This window comes from Empidonax traillii, unplaced genomic scaffold (assembly GCF_003031625.1).
Source record: "Empidonax traillii isolate 1590-97213 ecotype Southwest subspecies unplaced genomic scaffold, ASM303162v1 scaffold393:size534744, whole genome shotgun sequence".
In the NCBI taxonomy this organism is placed as follows: domain Eukaryota; kingdom Metazoa; phylum Chordata; class Aves; order Passeriformes; family Tyrannidae; genus Empidonax; species Empidonax traillii.
In genome coordinates, this window is record NW_020955586.1 from 352,768 (window position 1) to 371,477 (window position 18,710).

The following is an 18,710-nucleotide window of genomic DNA, read 5'->3' on the forward strand; positions in this document are numbered from 1 at the left end:
TGGTTTCCACACCTATATCACACAACAGAGCAGAAAGACAAGGGGATACACAGACTGCAGGGTAGAAACTTTACTCATTTCTGTGCACAGGAAAGGAAAATTTTCTAGTTAAGAAAAATAAAAAAAAGGTTAGAGTCAGCCTAGAAAACAGTTTCTTGCCTCTAGCTTCTGCTCCTCCTTCGAAGGCCAACTGAAATGTTGTTTTGACTCATCTTTCAACAAATTAATTCCAATTTAAAAAAAAAAAAACAAACAAAACAACAACCCTATATATTATCACACTTGCATAAAGAGCAACATTCAAATATCATTAGTCACAGCCCAGAGAAGAGTCCTCTGGCTGACTTTCTAACAAAACCTTGAGAGAGGTGTCCGTTATCTCAGACTATTTATTGCAGCCACACGGCTGCTCACTGGTGGGAGACTCCCTCCCCGTGCTGTGGCTGGCAGAAAGCACTGACAAGCCACCAAACGTCCCGATTCCAAATCTAAAAAATGCAATTCAGAGAGCCCCATCGCCCTGCAGTTGTGATACGTGACACAGAAGCAAAACAGATAACACCCCCTCCTCGCCCTTTCGCCCACCGGCGCAAACACACTGTACCTCCTGGTAATACATAGTAATTAAAACGGATCCTCGCTGCACTTTGCCGTGTGCACACTGTGTCACACACGGCGAAGCCTCTAATAAACGAAATTGAGTTTGAAGATGAAAAAACATGCCTCACAAAAGCGGTGGAACAGGCTGTATTAAGGGTGTTATTAGGGAAGAATGCCTGGGAATAAATGGCGCTGCCAGTTTAGTTCATCCCTGCTAAAAGGGGCTGCAAATAATTATAATAATCAGTTACCCTCCTGTTGCTCAGGCCATGACAGGGGATCTGGCTGTCCTTTGCTTTCCCCTGGCATTTGCTGCTGCTGACCCTTCTGCTGGGTTTCACAGGCTGTCCAGTGCTCTCCTCTCCTTGCTTCCCATCCTTCCCTCCCTCTCACTTCTGGCCCAGCTCTCTCCTGCCTCCTTATCCCATAACCATGTGGCAGGACATTTTCAAAGCTTCAGTTCAAAAAGGAACAGGAGGAATTACGGTGAAGATGAGTGGGTTGGGTGGGTAGAAGAGAAGGGGCAGAGATCAAGGGGACGACTTAATGTACCTCACTGGCTATTATGTGACTTTATGGTAAACACAGCCTTGAATTCTGGGCAAGAACTATCTTGCAGGAGATATGGAGGGCTGGGAGGATGTTGCAGAAAGCCACTCAGTGAGGTGCTGGGAGGAAAGTGGCCTCCTTCAGCTTGAGTGTCTCTGGTAAGCTCCTGTTAGTGCTTCTCCCCATGCTTGACACAAGACAAAGAATTAATTTCCCAGTCAGGCTCAGCAGTCAGCATAGCACAGAAAACACCTCCAGTTTTGGTAGTACTTTTCCCTCTTTAGGAAAAAAAGTTTTTTCTCTCTTTGAGAGAAAACCACTAACACAATCAATCAAGCCCCCTGCTAGATGCTCCCAGGAAGAGGCTCTGAAAGCCTCAGAGATCCACAGTACCCGTTTTGTGCTGCCCGCATGGTCTGAGGGAACAAAAAGCACATCAGGAGCACTTGGAGATGTGCACTAGAGGAGAGTGGAGAATTTAGACACTGTCAAATTGGCTTGGGGACCTTGCCAAGTCCATGAGCATCCCCAGGAAGACAAGACAGGAGACAATGACTAGCAATAAACACGCATGCTGGCTTTTAAACATCTTCAGATAACCCCCTTCCCTGCCTCTGTGTCTGACCAGTCATGCAGACCCAGGCTCTTAGGACTGTAGGGTGCAGAGCACGTAACTAAAAGCATATTAAGTACCACTTGTTTAGACATATGTTTCACATGAATAGGCAGCAAAGTGATGAAGTGTGCTCTCTGGAAGTTTTGTAGAGGGTTTGTGTTTTGTGGAATTTTTTTATATGTTTCACACAAAAGAATTAAAATCAAAAACGGCTACAAGGGTCGAATGCATTTGTGATTACAGACAGATGACAGAAAAATAACAACAACAACAAAAAATACTCCTGCGCTTACTGTGATAAAGAAAACCAATAAATTGGATCAAAAACTGACTGAGAGACAGAAAACATAGGTTAAGATGAAAAGTCAGTGTGCAGTATCTCGACAAGCTAACAGAGGGCTGCACCTTCACCTCTTTGTGGCATTTATAAGTACAAGGGAAAGAGGGTGGCCAGAGAGGTGACATCTACTATACACAGCTTTTCCAGGTAAGTAAAGTCTTGAGAGCAGGACTGAATGAGGAACACTAGAGGGGCCTATTCCAGAGGGGGAAAAAAAAAAAAAAAAAGTGGAGAAAAGCAAAGTGGGATATTATGTTGTCAGAAAGTGAAGTAAAGCAGAGAAGGAGAAACTCTCACCTATACATAACCTTGTCAAGTCTTAAATTCCCTGTATAAGTTCAGGTAGGAGAGATGATTTTTGGCTGGGGGTGCCAGCTGACAGCAGCTGAACATGAGCCAGGTGTGCCCAAGTGGCCAAGAAGGCCAAAGGCATCCTGGCCTGTACCAAAATAGTGTGTCCAGCAGGACAGAGCAATGACTGTCACCCTGTGCTCGGCACTGATGAGGCATCTCAAATCCTGTGTTCAGTTTTGGGCCCCTCACTACAAAAAAGATACTGAGGTGCTGGAGCGTGTCCAGAGAAGGGCAATGGAGCTGGGGAAGGGTCTGGAGCACAAGTCTGATGAGGAGCAGCTGAGGGAGATGGGGGAGCTCAGCTTGGAGAAAATGAGGCTCAGGGGGACTCACTACAATGAAGCTGTAGTCAAGTGAGGGTTGGGCTCTTTTCCCAGGTAACAAGTGACAGTACCAGAAAAAACACCAAATTGTGCCTCAGGAGGTTTAGATTGAATATTAGGAAATATTTCTTCATGGAAAGGATTGTCAGGCATCGGAACAGGCTCCCCAGGGAGGTGATGAAGCCACCATACCTGAAGTGTTTTCAAAGATGTGTGGATATGGCACTTAGAGACATGGTTTAGTGGTGGCCTTGGTAGTGCTGGGTTAATGGTTGGACTTGACATTCTTAAAGGTCTTTTCCAACCTAAATGACTCTATGATCCAGAACACAGACCACAACATTGCTTTCAATAGTGTAACTGCCAGACTGAAAAGTATTGAGAAGGTAATGAAAGCGGCTGGGGAATGTTTAAGAAGAGCAAAAATTGAAAAAAATGGACATCTTTTATCCTAGAAAAGAGGTGATTATCCAGTAAAAAATAGTATGTATTCTGGAAAAGGAGAACAGGGAGCTTTGTGTGCTTCCAGTGACAGAACGTGATAACAATGTTTTTTGCCTTGAGAAAATGGGGTGAAAAAAAAAAAAAAAGAGAGGAATTTTCAAAATAAAGGAAAAGGAAATATTTTTCCCTACACTTCCCATTTGAACTGCTAAAATTGTTGCCACAGGCTGTCTCTATGGCCAAAACATTCAAAGGGGGAGATTTGTTGCTGATTTAGATAAGGTTATTTCTGAGTTATAATAGTTAATGTTAATAAAAAAATAGAAAAATATCTATTCTTTGAGCTCTACTAATTTTTTCTGGAGCACATGAGGCTGTTCAGTGTCACAGAGGGATGCTGCTGTAGGTACACCAAGGCAAGACTGAGCCTGGGAATTCCCGTATTTTATCTCCACCTCACTTTGGGGAATTCAGCACTGATGAAAAGTATCAGGAGAAAATATTTCTTTACATATTCCTTATAACCAGTGCAATAAGAGAAAGCAGAGATGCAAGTTGTTCTCTGCTGGTGGTCTCACAGTGCACCTGGACTGAGTGTTCAGAGTGAAAAGTGGAAGCTGCCTCTTGCCTTTGCAAGGCACATTATTGCTGAACCTGGAGCAAGGAGCAGTCCATGGACCAGCTCCAATGGGCACAAACAAAGCCCTTTCAAATGCACATCACTGTGGAGGTCAAGTGGTATGCTAATTTGGTAGTTAATGAACAATTTGAAGGTACAGGTTCAGTCTAAATCTTCTGTGACAGACCTTTCCTCTAGTAGATCTCTCCTTTCTATGAGCAGTGCTGAGAGGAAAAGAAGTGTACCCAAGACATAAATCCTCCTGCTGTACAAACTGATCCAATATAAGAACTAAATATTTCACCATAAGGCCAAAAAATATCTTACTGAATAGTCAGAAAGAGACTGTATGGGATTCAACATCGCCAATTCCTATGTTTTTCTGATCCTTGCATGGCAGATAGGGCTTTCTTTTTCTATTTAGCTTAAAACATTAAAGTGCACAGGTACAATACCCGTGTTAATAACACATCAGAGCATTAAGTTTTGAGCATTTATGAAGTTATTTATCAAAAGATCCACAGCACCCGAACAAAGACACAATATTTACAGTTAACAGAGGAGTAACGCTAATAGATTCCATGCTGGCAAGCACAGTCTGAAAACCCAGAGAGGTTCTTTGTTTTAATCACTGGTTCATGTTCAATCATACATAATAAAACACCTATTCCAGTCCCAACTTGATTTATTGCTTCTCTCTTTCCTCCCACCTCCATAATTACTCATCAAACACTCTCTGTCTTCTATTACCACCTCAGACAACACCTCAAACACTTCAGCTCTCCCCCAAACTTGCTGCGTTTGTTATCTGCCTGGAACACCATTGTTTTCTATACAGTTCTCATACAGATTCAGAGTATCTGTTCCATTTCAGTGGTTCTGAAAGCAAAAATGAAGCAATTCATCAGGCAGAGATAACAATCAGGCACGCTGCTTAAAGATACGTATGTACACACACCCCCTCGTGTGCATGCAGACATACATTTCTCTACATTCACAGATAACTGCCTCAACATCCACGCTCGTTCACTTCAACAGTGCATTGCACCCAGGGCATCAGAGAGGAGGAATGTGGAAAGGCTCTAGGATTATTTCCCATTGTTCTGGAATTGCTCCTGATTGATTAGCTCCCAGAAGCCAGACTGGCTCTGGTTGCATTCACACCGTGCACAAGATGAGTTGCTTCCCGCAGGCCTTTGGTCCCTTCTCAAGTGCCCAAGAGGACCAGGATTTGGATGGGTTATCACCAAAAATTCACATATAGATATTTCTAAATATAGAGCCTGAGGAAACCATAAGGCTTCCAGGCCTAACTGGAGAAGACAAATAAGATATTAAATTTATCTTGATCTGCATTTTTTTTTTCTTCAATTAAAGTTGTTTAGTTTTGCTTTTTTTCCCCCCAGACCTTTGTTAACTACAAAATTTGACTCCAGAGGAAAAGAAAAATCACCGCCATGAAATGAATACCAGAAACTAGTCTGGAAGAAAAAAAATAACAACCCTAGAATGCCTTTTTTAATCTATAAAAATAGTATCTGATTCCTCACAGTAAAAGGTTTATAAAGCTTAAACATTTATTTTACTGATTAATTATTTTTAATGTCAATTGCTTGTATAGGACTATCTGAAGGAAATTACAAGGTTGCTCTTCTTTAACTTAAAAGAGTCTGATTTTGAGAGAAAACATATGTAAAGCACTTTGAAAAGAAGACTCAGAGTGCATTAAGTAGGTTATTTAGTCTAAAGAAAAAGAAAAGACGGGACTTTGAGACTATCATTCCATAAGTGATTTTATAATTTAATTATATTTTTAAGGTTCTTTTCTAAAGTATTTTATCTTATGCATTCAGCCCTTACATTAAGCCCTGCTCAGCAAAAATACTCAGATTTCTACTTATTGACTAGTCAATAATCCATTTTCATAATGGAATACATAAATGACATTAAAGGTTCTAAAATCATCAGCCACATGAATCAACTACACTCAGTCCACTGGTACATCTCTAAGCCAGGGACATCGACATCCCATAGCTTTCAACCCATTCTAACTCACACACTCATAAAGCTTCACTTCATCAAATACACCCTTAATTTAAACACCACAACTTAAGGCAGGTTTTCACAATTGTTACTTGGAGAAGCTTTCCTAGAAATCTTTACAAGTATAGAAATTAGGCTCGCAGTTTTTCAGTCAGCTTGTATTTCTAAACTATGAGCTCTCCACAAGATAATCAACAGCCCAATAGCTTTGATATTGATATATTGATCACATAATAATGGTGTGGATGTAAACTACCATTATTTTCAACCTTTTTCTTTTATTTTATTTCATTTTATATACGATCACTGCTGCATCTAAAACTTTAGACTCCCAGGTTTGTTATTATTAATGTCTAAAAATAATCCTCCTTGGACTTATTGATTGCAATCTCTTACCAAGTCTAGAATTTCAGGTAGGAAAATAATTACTTACCAGTAGTCCGTGTTTTCCCAGATGAACAAGCTGTGTCTCCATTCTAACTTTACCACTGGCACTTGACATGAAGATTTTTTTAGCCTGATTCTGTCTGATGCTCAGCTGTTCCCCAACCCACAGTCCATTCATATAGACAAAGGGTAGTCCTATGGAGAAGGCTGTGAGACCTGATGAGCTACTTCTGCCTTAACCTTCCTTTTTTTCCCCCTCTCTAGGTTAGCAGTGGTAAGCATTACTCACTGGAGGGAAAGCCAGAATGGAATAATTTTTCTGATATGCCTTCTTAGAGGCTGTGGAAATTTTGAAGACCTAGAGGCATTTAAATTGGTGGAAAGAATATAAAAATTCTTCCATTTGTCATGAGAGGGAAGTGCCCAATAAAAGGAATATTTTAGATCTGCATCTCCACAGTGAGTTGAGGAAAGACTAAAAAGCTGTCTCATCTTACCATGACTGCTGTGCCTGGTAATTAAGCTGAGAAACCAGAGGCACCTGTATTAACTTGGTTGAAGTTTCTTTCACAGAATTAGGCTTTTTAAGACAATGCCAAGAAAATTCCTTTCAGGAATATTTGCTGTCACTTGGTGATTAGTGAAGCTGAACAGAAGAGATTCAGTGTGAATTTTCCGACTGAATCTCCTTGCTTCCTAAGTTACCTAGCATTTCCTCCAGCTGCAGAAACTATGGAAATGATGGCAAGAATAAGCAAATCATTGGGTGGATAGGTAGAAATTCCTTATGGGATTTAGAGTATGATTATCTTATGGCAGATGCCCAGCAAGAGGAGAGAACCAAACAATTATCGACAACGCTAGCAGCCTTGTGATGCAGGACTGACAAGATTTAGGGAAAAAAGATTTTTCTTCTGCCACTGCAACTCCTATACCACTGCTCCCAGTGCTGGTACACTGCCTTTACTGGTGGTGGAGGCAGGAACAGGGGTAGCAGAGGGGCCAGGCAGCACCTGCACCATCAACCAGGATGGTTGTGGCAACAACACTGGTAGAGCAGGAAAGTACCTGTGGGTCTTAAATATCTAATTAAGGGAAGAAATTCCTGAAATGTGAATGGTTATTTCCTCAAGGATCAACCAAAAATCAAGAGTTACCTCATAATTGTGATTAAGCTAGTGATGATGCAAACCAAGTTTATAGGCAGGTTTTCTTCCCACCTATGAAACCGAAAGAAGAGGTAAGAAGACAGAAGAGAAAAAATTTGCTACTTGGAGACTGAAAGCAATTAAGGAAGGAGTATAGAACTTTGTCCATATACAAAGTCAGTTTTGAATGAAAAGGTAGGTCTGTAGCTACACCAGGCCTTCTACACAACCAAAATATCTTCTCTACCAAGTGCTCGTGGCACACAGTTATCTCAAACTAGAAAGGGCTTTGAAAGACTCAGAGTTGAGTTCTTATCTTTCTTTGCACCTCATGACTAAGTGTATCAGTTATTTCCTTTACAGCACCAAGCAATTCTTCACTGCATTACCCTTTCAAGGGGTTTCACTCATTTTTGGTTTTTCATGTATGCAAAAAAAAGGTTCAAAGGCACAGGAGGAGGCTGATGGCATTTCAGAGGCTCCCTGCTGTGCTTTAAAACATTAAAAACTCTTTCAAATAACCCAAAGCAAATTTTTGCTCTCCAAGAAGAGCAGAACTGGTATAATCATCCAGTTTAATTCTCTGTTTTGGTGTCCTGATGAAAAAAATTACCAATTTCTCCAATTTTCCTTTTTGGTGGTTTTCATTCTTTTATTTCTTTACCTTCTCCTTTTTAAAAAGTATTATTATGAACCTCTGATAGTACTTCAAGTTTATGTTTTCTAGGGTGTTTGTTTTTTTTTTTTTTTATTTAGATTAGTATTCCTGCTCCAAACTAAGTGACTCAGCCACACTGGTTCTGAAATCTCCAAAAAGCTTTTGTAATTGTCTGTGCTCCCTTTGAGTGAACTCTACTATCTCAACACGTTGGCCAATTTTCTTCCCCAGTTCTTCTTCAGAATAAACACTGACACTATTCAGTTTCTTAATATATTCCTCTTTTTATCTAATTTGGTCTGCCTACACTTTAATCTAACTGTATGTATTGCTTAATTCCCTGCAGTACTTGAAATTCGGACTGTTATTAAATTGTGGTCAGTACTGGTCTTTTAAACAGTCACTTCATTTCACCATAATGCTTATGCAAAATGAAATACAAAGCACTATCCCATCTAGTCACAAAATGAGCCAGTCTTTCCATTTCTGAATTGCTTTAGTGCAACAGTCAACATTAAATGAAAATCCTACTTAACATTGTTCTCCCTAGCCTAATAGCTAAGCCCCCTTCTTCAGCTTTTCGAGGAAGGCTTCATTATTCTTTTTCAGAGATCACTATATTTTTCCTATAAATCCACTTTTCTTTCATGTCTTCAGTGGCCCACTGCAGTGCCTCAACACTTGAACTATTTAAATCATTTTTGTCCATGCAAAGTAAGAGACAACTGTTTCCCCTAATGAACCATGTCTTTATTTTCAAATCCTATGAAAACATTCATTGATATTAATATTACTTCCTAGTAATACCACATGGTCAAAATTTAATTCACTTTGATCCGTTATCTCACCAGGTTGATTATCTTTGTAACAGTTAAATCTCCTTCAGTGATAACAAGTATATTTTCATGGCCATATTAACCACTGCTGGATTTCCTAGATGTTTTTCTGGGAATGTTCGCCCTCCTCCCCATATCAGGACTACACAAATAAACTTGCTCATGGTATGCTGGAACAGCTGTACAATTCCACCCATTTCAAGGAGCGCTGCAGCTGGCCCTGACATTAACTGTATTTTAATAGAGCCTATCCAGTGGTACCTTTACCCTACTTCCATTTCCAGAGAGCCAGATTATCTTCACAGCTCCATTTCGCCTTTATTGCAGGGTTTTATGCTTCCAGCCATCACTATTTTATCCCCCAATGCCTGTGTGAGAGAGGGAGGGCAGCACCTCACACAGCTCTCAGTTATCTGTGGCACAGGAGCCGTGAAGTGCCTTAATCCACCACAGGTGCACAAATATCTTCACTAGTTCCTCACTCATCTCCAAGCTGGAAGCAGAGGGAATGTGGACAGGATAACATATCAGCAGGCCCCTCACCGTTCAGCACAGGTCCAAGAGCTCTTTCCCCTTTCAGCTGATAAGAGGCTGATACAGAGACATTGAGAGGCCACAAAACCTGATGGTCAGGGCCAGTTCCAAAGACAACCCTCGATTCAGCCAGAGCTTTGTGACCTGCCATTCCTTAATGCTGGTCAACCACATCATGTCTTAAAAACACCAGTGCTGAGCTTTCTATTCCTTGAATGAAACTTTCCCAACACGACTGCTTCCAAGGCTGCTCAGACTGCAGGCAGAGGAATCCAGCAGAAAGGCCAGAAGTCACCAGGGGGGAATGGTGGGACTGCCCTTGGCCTAATCCCTGGCTCAACAGAACCCTGGGCCATGCCAGGCAGCTTCCAGGAGTCAGGTGTGGAGGTTTTACAGCGCAGATGGTTGGAGATGTAGGACTGTCTGATCCACACAGTCAGAACAGAGGTACCCAGTAGGTCACTTCCTCCCAACATAAATTCCAGTAAATGAGTTGACTTTGTGGTTCGTTTTTCTCCTCAAAATAAATAAATTAACAAAGGTCACTGGTCCTAAGTTCACACTAATGCACATCAGTCTGGCTGCTTCCTGCCCCCAGGAGCATAATTAAATTGTTTTAGATGTGAGACCATGTCCACTGCAATCGATGGAGGTCCTCCAGTGACTCAGGGGGTTTTGGAGCAGCAACAGCTGAGCTACTTGTTTACATTCTGAAGTTCACTTACATCAAATATTTTGGGGGTTTTTTAAACGTTAATAAATATGCTCAGTCAACCTATTTCATTGTAATGAAAAAGTACAGCAAAGTACAAAGAGTTAAAAAATTTGTTTGGACTAGAAAACAAACCTTTCGATAATAAACATCAGAACTTGAGATGCTGTAGGATGGCCCAACCCAGACAATTAGTCAGGGCTCTAACAACATAAGATTTTCTTTGAAAAATTCTCTTGGGATTTTTCAGATTAATAAAGACTGAATTTCTCTGCTTCACATTTTGATTTTTTAACACCCTTAATTCTAATTTTTAAGTTTTTCTACAAAATGCAAGAACTACAAATTGTCTTCAAGAAACAGCGTGCAAACCAGACCCCCACACAGAGTCGAAATTTTCAAGTGATTGCTCAATTCCAGGAAATGGAGTTTTAAGAAATACACAGTGAGACAGCCTAAAACTGTGACAATCCTCAGAAATGAAACAAGGACCTCATTCTGTATCATAGGAAAGCACCAGAAACACTTTCAGCATGAGCTCCAAAGGCACAATAGAGATCAGAAACAGTTACCTATATCTTTCAAAACCACATTGACACTGTGACGAGCCAGTAGTCACACGGTGCTGCATTTGCTGATTCACATAGAGATCTTGGTCAATATATTTAAAAAAAAAAAAACAACCAAAAAAAAAAAATTCTCCCCCTCCCAAAAAAAACAAAACAAAACAAAACAAAATAAAACAAAACAAAACAAAACAAAACAAAACAAAACAACCAAACAACCAAAAGTCAGATTAAAGGACAAAGAAGAGCTTACCTGGATCACTAAGAAATTCCTCCGAGGTGTTCCACATCCTACCATCCAAATACAGCGAGCCATTGGTGAAGTTAAACATGGTGTAATCCCTGACACACTTGTGTCTCAAGTTGCCCATGAAGAGCTGGAGGCCTATGAGGGCAAAGACACTCAAGCAGAAAACGGTCAGGATCATCACATCAGCAAGTTTCTTAACAGACTGGATAAGTGCCCCTACAATGGTCTTCAGTCCTAGGGAGATAAAAGCCAAGAGTTTACAGAGTGAGAGACTGAAACCTGTCTGCAGATAGCTACTTTTCGTGATGAAAATCTCCATGGAAGGGGGAAGTTGGCAGCGTTTCTACCACAGGTTTGCAACTGGATGGCAGAAACGAGAGACAGGTGAGCACCATGAACGTTTATAGTTTGGCCTGCTTTTGTCTGGACACAAACACCAATTTAAAAATAGAGGGAAAGAACTGGATGGAGGGTCAGTGAGGTACAAAAATATTCATGGATAAAGAAAATGCGGAATGTGTTTTATATTTTCGTGGATCTACATTAAAGGCTGTAAAGCCTAAATCCCATTGAATTTTGAGAAGGCAAATTATTTTTAAAACACTCAGGTGATTCTGATAACTTTATCCCTCACACAAACAGATGAAGAGGTATGGAAATGCTGTTTATTCCCTGCTTATTTTGCATATTTTGTGCCAAATCCAACATGTTGTCCTCATATGAATAATTCCTCTGCCTTCAACTCATTTTGCTTAAGACAACAAGAATTTGGGATTAGAAAAAAGCCAAATAATATGGGCAATCAAATAAACCCAGTGGAAATTAGCTGAGTAAAACTACCTGAGGCTTCAACAATACCTGGGCAAAAGTTAATCGTTTTATAATGTGCTGCCAATGGAGATAAATCATCTTATTACATAACACCAAGAGTTTGGGTCACACAAATTAGTTTCTCCAGTATTATTTCACCCTGTAACACTAGATTTAGTTTATTATTCTACAAATATTCAGATATGAATAATTACACCGTTTTCTCAAATGATATTCCTTGCTTTTGAACTGCTCCTGAAAATCAGCACTTTTTCAGCTGATTGAATATTACATGATTATGACCAAAAAATATTCCTTTAAAAAAAAAAAGACCCTTATGCTGAACTGGTGGGCTGTAGTTGGACATTATTATCAGCTGCACAATGGCAGCAATTTTGTTGTTTCTTTCCTATTTACGTTTAATTAATACTGGTAAGTAGTAATAAGTGCTTCTGATAATCGGTGTCACCAGTATGGTAGCAGCAAGAGAAATTGAGTTAAATGGAAAAAAGAAAATGCAAAGAGGAAACAGGAGGAATTCTCCTGGGCAATATGCAGAAGCACATTGATTTGCTCACTGAATATGATCATACACATTAAATCTCAGTTCCTTGGAATTCCACCCCAAGAGTTTGGCAGCCTCAAAGGCTGAGCTAGTGCTGTGTAATTGAAAATAATATGAAAATGTACTTCAGGACTCAGAGGAAGGTAAAAAGGGTTTTTGGTCTTGCTTAAAATTCTGTGGTTAAAGTAAGGGGAACTCACGGTTTCTCAAATGAGGATGAGCTACTGGAATGGCCAACAGGTGCAGTAGTCCTAAAATACCCCACTCCTGCATAGGATATTGTCATTAGGTTAAACTGTGAATGATATCAACATCTCTAAAATGGCCATTTAACCAAAAGGGACTGACCCAGCAGGTGTGGGTAGCTTTCTCCATTAAATACTTCGCTTGCCTCCTTAAAGCTATATTGTGGCACAATAAAGAGGCAAGGGTAGACAGCTCCCTGCTCTGCTCAAAAACATAGTATAAAATATTGCAGGTCAAACATTAGGCAAAAGCTGGATTTTCAGGCTACCTGTCCTCCTCACCAGAAAAAGATTTTACAAATGAGATTCAGGTAGCTACATGAAGGCTGACTCTGAACTTTTGAGTCCATCTGTAGATTTGACTAGGTGTTTTGATGTCTAACTGAAAAGGAAAGCTCTTCTCATAATCAAGTCTAGAGTAAATTTTATACCTGAAGTGAAAGAAGCTTTAGTTGTAGCCCCATTTTGAAAGGACATCTGGAATGTCATTCTTACCCAGTATTATAAGACCTTTAAGACAGACAGGTCTTAAGCAAGAAGTTAAGTGAGATAAAGAAGTAAGATTTGTAAATGCACTAGAATTTTCTCAGATCTAATATTCTGAAATGTTTCCAATGATTCTTATCATTGGTTGTCCTTTGAATGAACAGATATTTCTTCACTGAAGCTCGTGAAACTTGGGAAATCCAAATGCAGACTGAGTCTTAAGAAAGGAAAAAAATACCAATCCACAAATTCTTTTACGGAAGCACCCTCTGTGAAATCCCTCCCTGCAGCACATTTAATTGCTTGTTAAGCTTGCAGTTTGTATTTGTATCATCTAAGTGCTCTAATTAATCTTACTCACATGGGCAAGGACGATGGGAATCCTAATGTGAACAGGGATAATATTAGGAAACAAAACCTACAGAAACCTAATCAACATCTTTTTTCAAAATCATCTTTTCAAAATCAGGCTCCAGTATTGGTAATTTCAAGGTCATTTCATTAAACATGTTTTTCCCAGTTTAATTACTGGGGTTTTAAATAGAATAGTAATCCTATGCTACTAGTTTTATGAGTTTGTTCCTCGCAGGTATCAAGTAATTTCTTATTGAGAGGGTTTTCTGCTTTACTGCTTTTTTTTTTTTTTCTATTTGTTTGTTTTCATAGCTTACAGGCTTCTGAGCAGTTTAAGAAGATGGTGCTTCAGTAATACAATTTCTGTAATTAAAGACCATTTAAAAATAACTTGTACTCTGCCTCCTGGACTTTTACTAAAACTTTCCAGGAAAACCATTTGGAGAGTGTTATACTTACAGTTTAACTTTTTATTCTCCCCTTTTAAAAATAAAATTGCCCAGAAAATTAAGTAGCATCCATCAAGGCAGTTGACACAACTAAGTGCCACAGCTAAATAAAATATTTAAATCACTGTTCATTTAAACTTTCTATGCCTCCAAAACGGAAGGGCTGAGGGGAAATAAGGACACCCAGAACCCCTCCCAGGTGCTCTGCATCTCTCTGAATCAATCCCATGTTTTGTAAAAGCAATGCTAGATGTATTCAAATTTAGAGCACGGTTAAATCTTCTGGATAAATAATCCTTCTTTGAAATAGTGCCAATGAGAGCACTGAAATATAGCTTAATAGAAGATACTATTTATGGGGCATTAGAGGAATTTATTTAATTCTTGCAAGTCAAACATCAAACCAGGCAGCATGCAGGAAAAGACCTGAGGATCTGATCCAAAGCTGAATAACACCTACACCCGTTAATGACAATGAGTCTATAGATTACTCCTTGTGGAGTAAATTGATAACAGGCTTTTTCTGAATCACTGACTTCTTTCCACACCTCTGGGCCAAATCCTGCTTGCATGACATGAAAAACACCATGAGATCCAAAATCAGTGGTATGAGGGCTGTATGGGCAGCCTGACATCTGCAGAAAGCAAGAAAAATTTGGCCCAAACATTCCTGTTAAGGCAGGTAAAAATTATCACATTCAGAGGTTAATCAAATAATCGGTTTTCAAATGCAAATCAGAAACCATAGAAAATGCAAGCAACACCAAACAATGAGAAATGGCAAGATCCCAAAACACCATCCATTCCTTCTACAAGATGTGAGCAAGTATTAGCATAATTCAGTATGACATCCATACCAGATGTTGGCAATCACCTATAGAACATCAGACACTTTCATGCACAGTCTGGAAACAAGCAGGGAGAAAAAGAAAAAAAAAAAAAAAAAAAAAAAAAAAAAAAAGAAAAAAAAGAAAAAAAAGGAGAGTGTGACTTGCAGCATGATTGCCCTCACCTATCCCACTCCTTCCCCTGAGGATACTCAAGTGTCTTGTAAATGTCTGTGTGAGTCATGTGCATGTAGTGAGAGAAGAGCTCACCCTTGATGAGCGTATTTTGTAATTAGCCACTGAGACATGGGGCAGCAGAGAGTTTAATAGCATGTTGGCAAACCTGAATGGTTGTCAACATTCCTGTAGACTGTCTCTGCCTGGAAATGTGACTGACAGGCCAGTCTCCAAGGAAAACGCAAATGTGTCATGTATTTCTCACTTCTGGGATAGTTACTTCTTGAGTTAAGCGATTTGCCCACCAAAAGGATGTGATTTATCTCTCTGCAGCAGGACTTCAGTGAAATTGAAGCACTGAACGAGGGTCAATCTCCTCCACACAGTCTTAATTCTTGTTCTCCGAGCTCTGTTCTGGCTATCATTAAAGTACTGGATAACATTTGCAGCGCTATTTATAGCCTTCAGTCTCACACTAACTTAAATGGGAGCTGGATCAGGCCCCAAAGTGCCTTGGCCCAATTTTCTATGAGGTCACCTTTTGCCGGTATCCTGTCATTTTATGTGAGATGTCTGTGATGCACACGCCTGTTCCAGAAAGAGCAGTGGAGCTTCTCTGGACACAAGCAGTTTAGAAAATCCTGGTGGTGATGATTATGGTGATGATGGCCTGCATTTTGCGGTCTTTTGATGGAGAGGCGTAGAAGGGTGTACCTCAGGGCTTATATTATCTCAATTAGTAGTTATCAAAAACATTGATGATTTCCATGAAGATAAATATAATTCAAGACCCTCTGTTGTGATGGGAAGACTTCCTATTGAGCACACTGGGACTCAGATATGCTGGTAATGGGGAGGTAATGCGAGATAAATGAGTGAATTCAGTGGTTGTTCTGCTGCTGACCATGGTTCCCATCTAGATTGAAAACCAAGTGAATCCAGTTGCCATGGCAATATGCAAGATGCCAATTAATAAATAAAATCACTGAGAGATAAAGGGTTTATGCTCCCATAGAGAATATGTTGTGTATTTCTAAGCACCTGAACCTGTACAAAGCTTGTTTTCCTCTTGATACCACAGGAAACTGGAAAACAGGAAGAAACGGGTGTGTTTAGTGCAGAAAAAGGAAAATCAAGGGGTTCCATGAAGGTCTTCTGGCATGTTGAGGGCTACCACTGAAGGTAAGGCACTGACTGATGTCTTACGCAGCTCTAGGGTAAAAAAAAGAGAGCTGATAATACCCCAAGAGAGAAGAAGGCTGGGTGGGGGTCTGGATTCATAGACAGGACCTGCAGGTCCATGGCCATGTGAAGCAGGAGATATTGGCATTATGGCAATCAAACCACAGCTCCCCAGTGAGAGGGAATCACACAGCTTGATGGCAGATGCAAATATTTGTGTTGTTGGATCTGGATCTGAACCATCCTCCCGGAACAAATCTTCTAATGGCAAAAGCAAAGAGTTTCTGGAACAGACTTCTCAGGAAGATCCTGAGACCTCCACCTTTGAAGGATTGCTAGAAGAAGTCAGGAAATAAATATCATGCCATGTTGGAGCTATGCTAAACACAGCCTTAGGCCAGGGGAATGGACTCTGAGTTTAGGAGATATTTTTGAGTCCTAGGAGTCCGTGTCCCCTACACATCCCCGCGCCTGCTTGAGCACTTAGCAAGGCATTAAAGGTAGGTGAGATTTTTAAAAGCACTAATTGTTAGCTTTACTGACTCCCCCTGGAGTCAATAGAGAAAGTCATTGATTCCAAGTGAAGCAGAAAGCCTTTGAAAACCAGCCTCTAAGTGCTTTGCTGGACAGAAGCCTTACACCGAGGACTTGGCCTGTTACTTTCGGTAAGCAATTTCACTCAGCATGTTGAGCCCAAGTATGTTTGTGTAAATGTAAGTACCTGATGGAAAAGTGTGATCAATTTTATTGAGGAAAAGCTTAGATATTAGCAAAGGATAATACAACTCAGTGTTTTTCACCTGAGAAGTGGCAAAAATAACAACCACCTTCTCCGGTCTATTGCAGGGAACCCAAAAAATCTCGTGAAAGATATTAATATTCATAACCTTCTCATTTTTAGGCCTGTTGGAGGAAAATATTTCACCTCAGCACAAGCCTATGTTATCACTAAAAATGCAGACTGATCTCTAAATAAACCACAGCATCATGTCCAATCTTTCTTTTAAAATATATGTGTCTAACTGAAAAATGAACTGATACCTCTGAAATTATCTGCTAACATTAAAAAAAAACCACCTCAGCTATGTTTCACTGGCAGCTCGGTGTTCCATGGCAATTTGTAGCTCTCTGCATTTGTAATTTAAACATACTCAGTGCACAGGTAATCTTGATGATAAAATCAGAGGCCAGATATTCTATTAGCATATCTTCATGTAGTTATGTCACCAAATAATTTAGTGACTTGTACATAAAAAATTCAGTTATCAAAAAACTAATCAAATATTCAGTCAGAAGGAAAAAAGAGAATATGAGTTAATATGTATGACTTTAATAAATAATACTCTTTTTCTTTTTTTTTTCTATTAACCAACAAATGGAACAACTCAGTGTTTACTGTCACTGAAGGGGTTTGGTGTATTTTCAAATAATGTTTTTCTGAATCTCAATACTCAGATTTTTTTCCCCACTAAGTCAGATTTTATCATTTGATGTAAAACAAGCTTCAGCTCCCCCTCTGATATAGGATAGCAGAAAATTGCTATATATATAACTCAGAAAAATTGACATGCTCTGCTCTGAAGAGGCTCAAACTTAAGACAAGATGTAAGGTGAAAGGTGTCCCCTGGAGATGGCTGTCCTGCCAAGTTAGTCTTCAAATTGCTAGCAAAGGACACTAGCAAACAAATTCTGGCTTTCCCTCTGATTAGCCACTACTATCCCACATGATCTGTGAAACTGTGCTCAGCTTTGTCTCCCAATGAAAATAAAAATAATTTCTCAATGGAAATCCAATTGGAGAAAAATTTAAAAGAAACCCTCTCTGCTAATAGATCGTTCTTTAAAACTTAAAGGCAAAAATTAAGACAGGTACTGGCTTTAAGAACCTAAAGAATGGTCATATTAGAGTATTCTTTAAAATCTATATTTGGACATTCATTTTCAACAAAAAGCACCTTGCTCTCCCGGTAATTTCCCTGACTGTCATTACCTTGGTGTTGGAATAAGTGAGCAAACTCTAAATCCATACATATTTTTTCTCAACGCTTTCATTACAGAATTTCCATTTCTAGCTTATACTCCATATGAGTGCTGATGATTAGTTTTAATATGTGTCCATATAAGTTTACATCATAGAATTTGGTTGGATTTATATTACAGTGTGGACGTGCATAACAGAGGGGGTGGCAAAGCTCTTCTAACCTTAAAGAGCTGTGTGTGAACATCTGAGCAGTTCTTTTGACGTTTTGAGTATTTTTTGACATGTAATTGCCAACATCTGTTCAGGATTATCAAAGGTAGGATATACCATGCATGGTTTTTGCTATCTTCTCTACCTTGTCATGCAGGTTGGAGACGTTAAACACTGAGGCTGAATGAGACCTGTCCATAGATAAATCTTGGCAAGAAAGTGTTGTCTTACAGTTAGTCCTCAGTGGACTCATCTCTGCATAAATTACTTAATAGTAAATTTAATTATATTTTTTTAAAATAGTAACATTCGATAAAGGGCTTCTTTCACTACCAGATGTGTAGTAAAACACTGATTTTTTTTTTTTTTTCAGAGAGGGGAAGAGCGGAGAAATCATATCCTAGAAAATGTGAGTTGATGAAATGCTGGACCTACCAAAATCAGT

The 18,710-nt window shown here is 39.6% G+C and overlaps 1 protein-coding gene across 10 annotated transcripts in view; it reads right to left on the minus strand.

The window, feature by feature from the left end:
- Positions 1–18,710, minus strand: part of LOC114062271 (sodium channel protein type 5 subunit alpha-like) — a 216,818-nt gene that overhangs the window by 140,588 nt on the left and 57,520 nt on the right. For 7 of the 10 annotated variants that reach the window (XM_027893534.1, XM_027893533.1, XM_027893532.1 and 4 more), the window contains one exon: positions 10,983–11,213. In XM_027893534.1, coding sequence (XP_027749335.1) covers positions 10,983–11,213 — 231 coding nt within the window. Of the gene's footprint in view, positions 1–10,982; positions 11,214–15,197; positions 15,427–18,710 lie in introns of those variants that run through there. The other 3 variants (XM_027893537.1, XM_027893538.1, XM_027893536.1) reach the window with 3 other exon arrangements.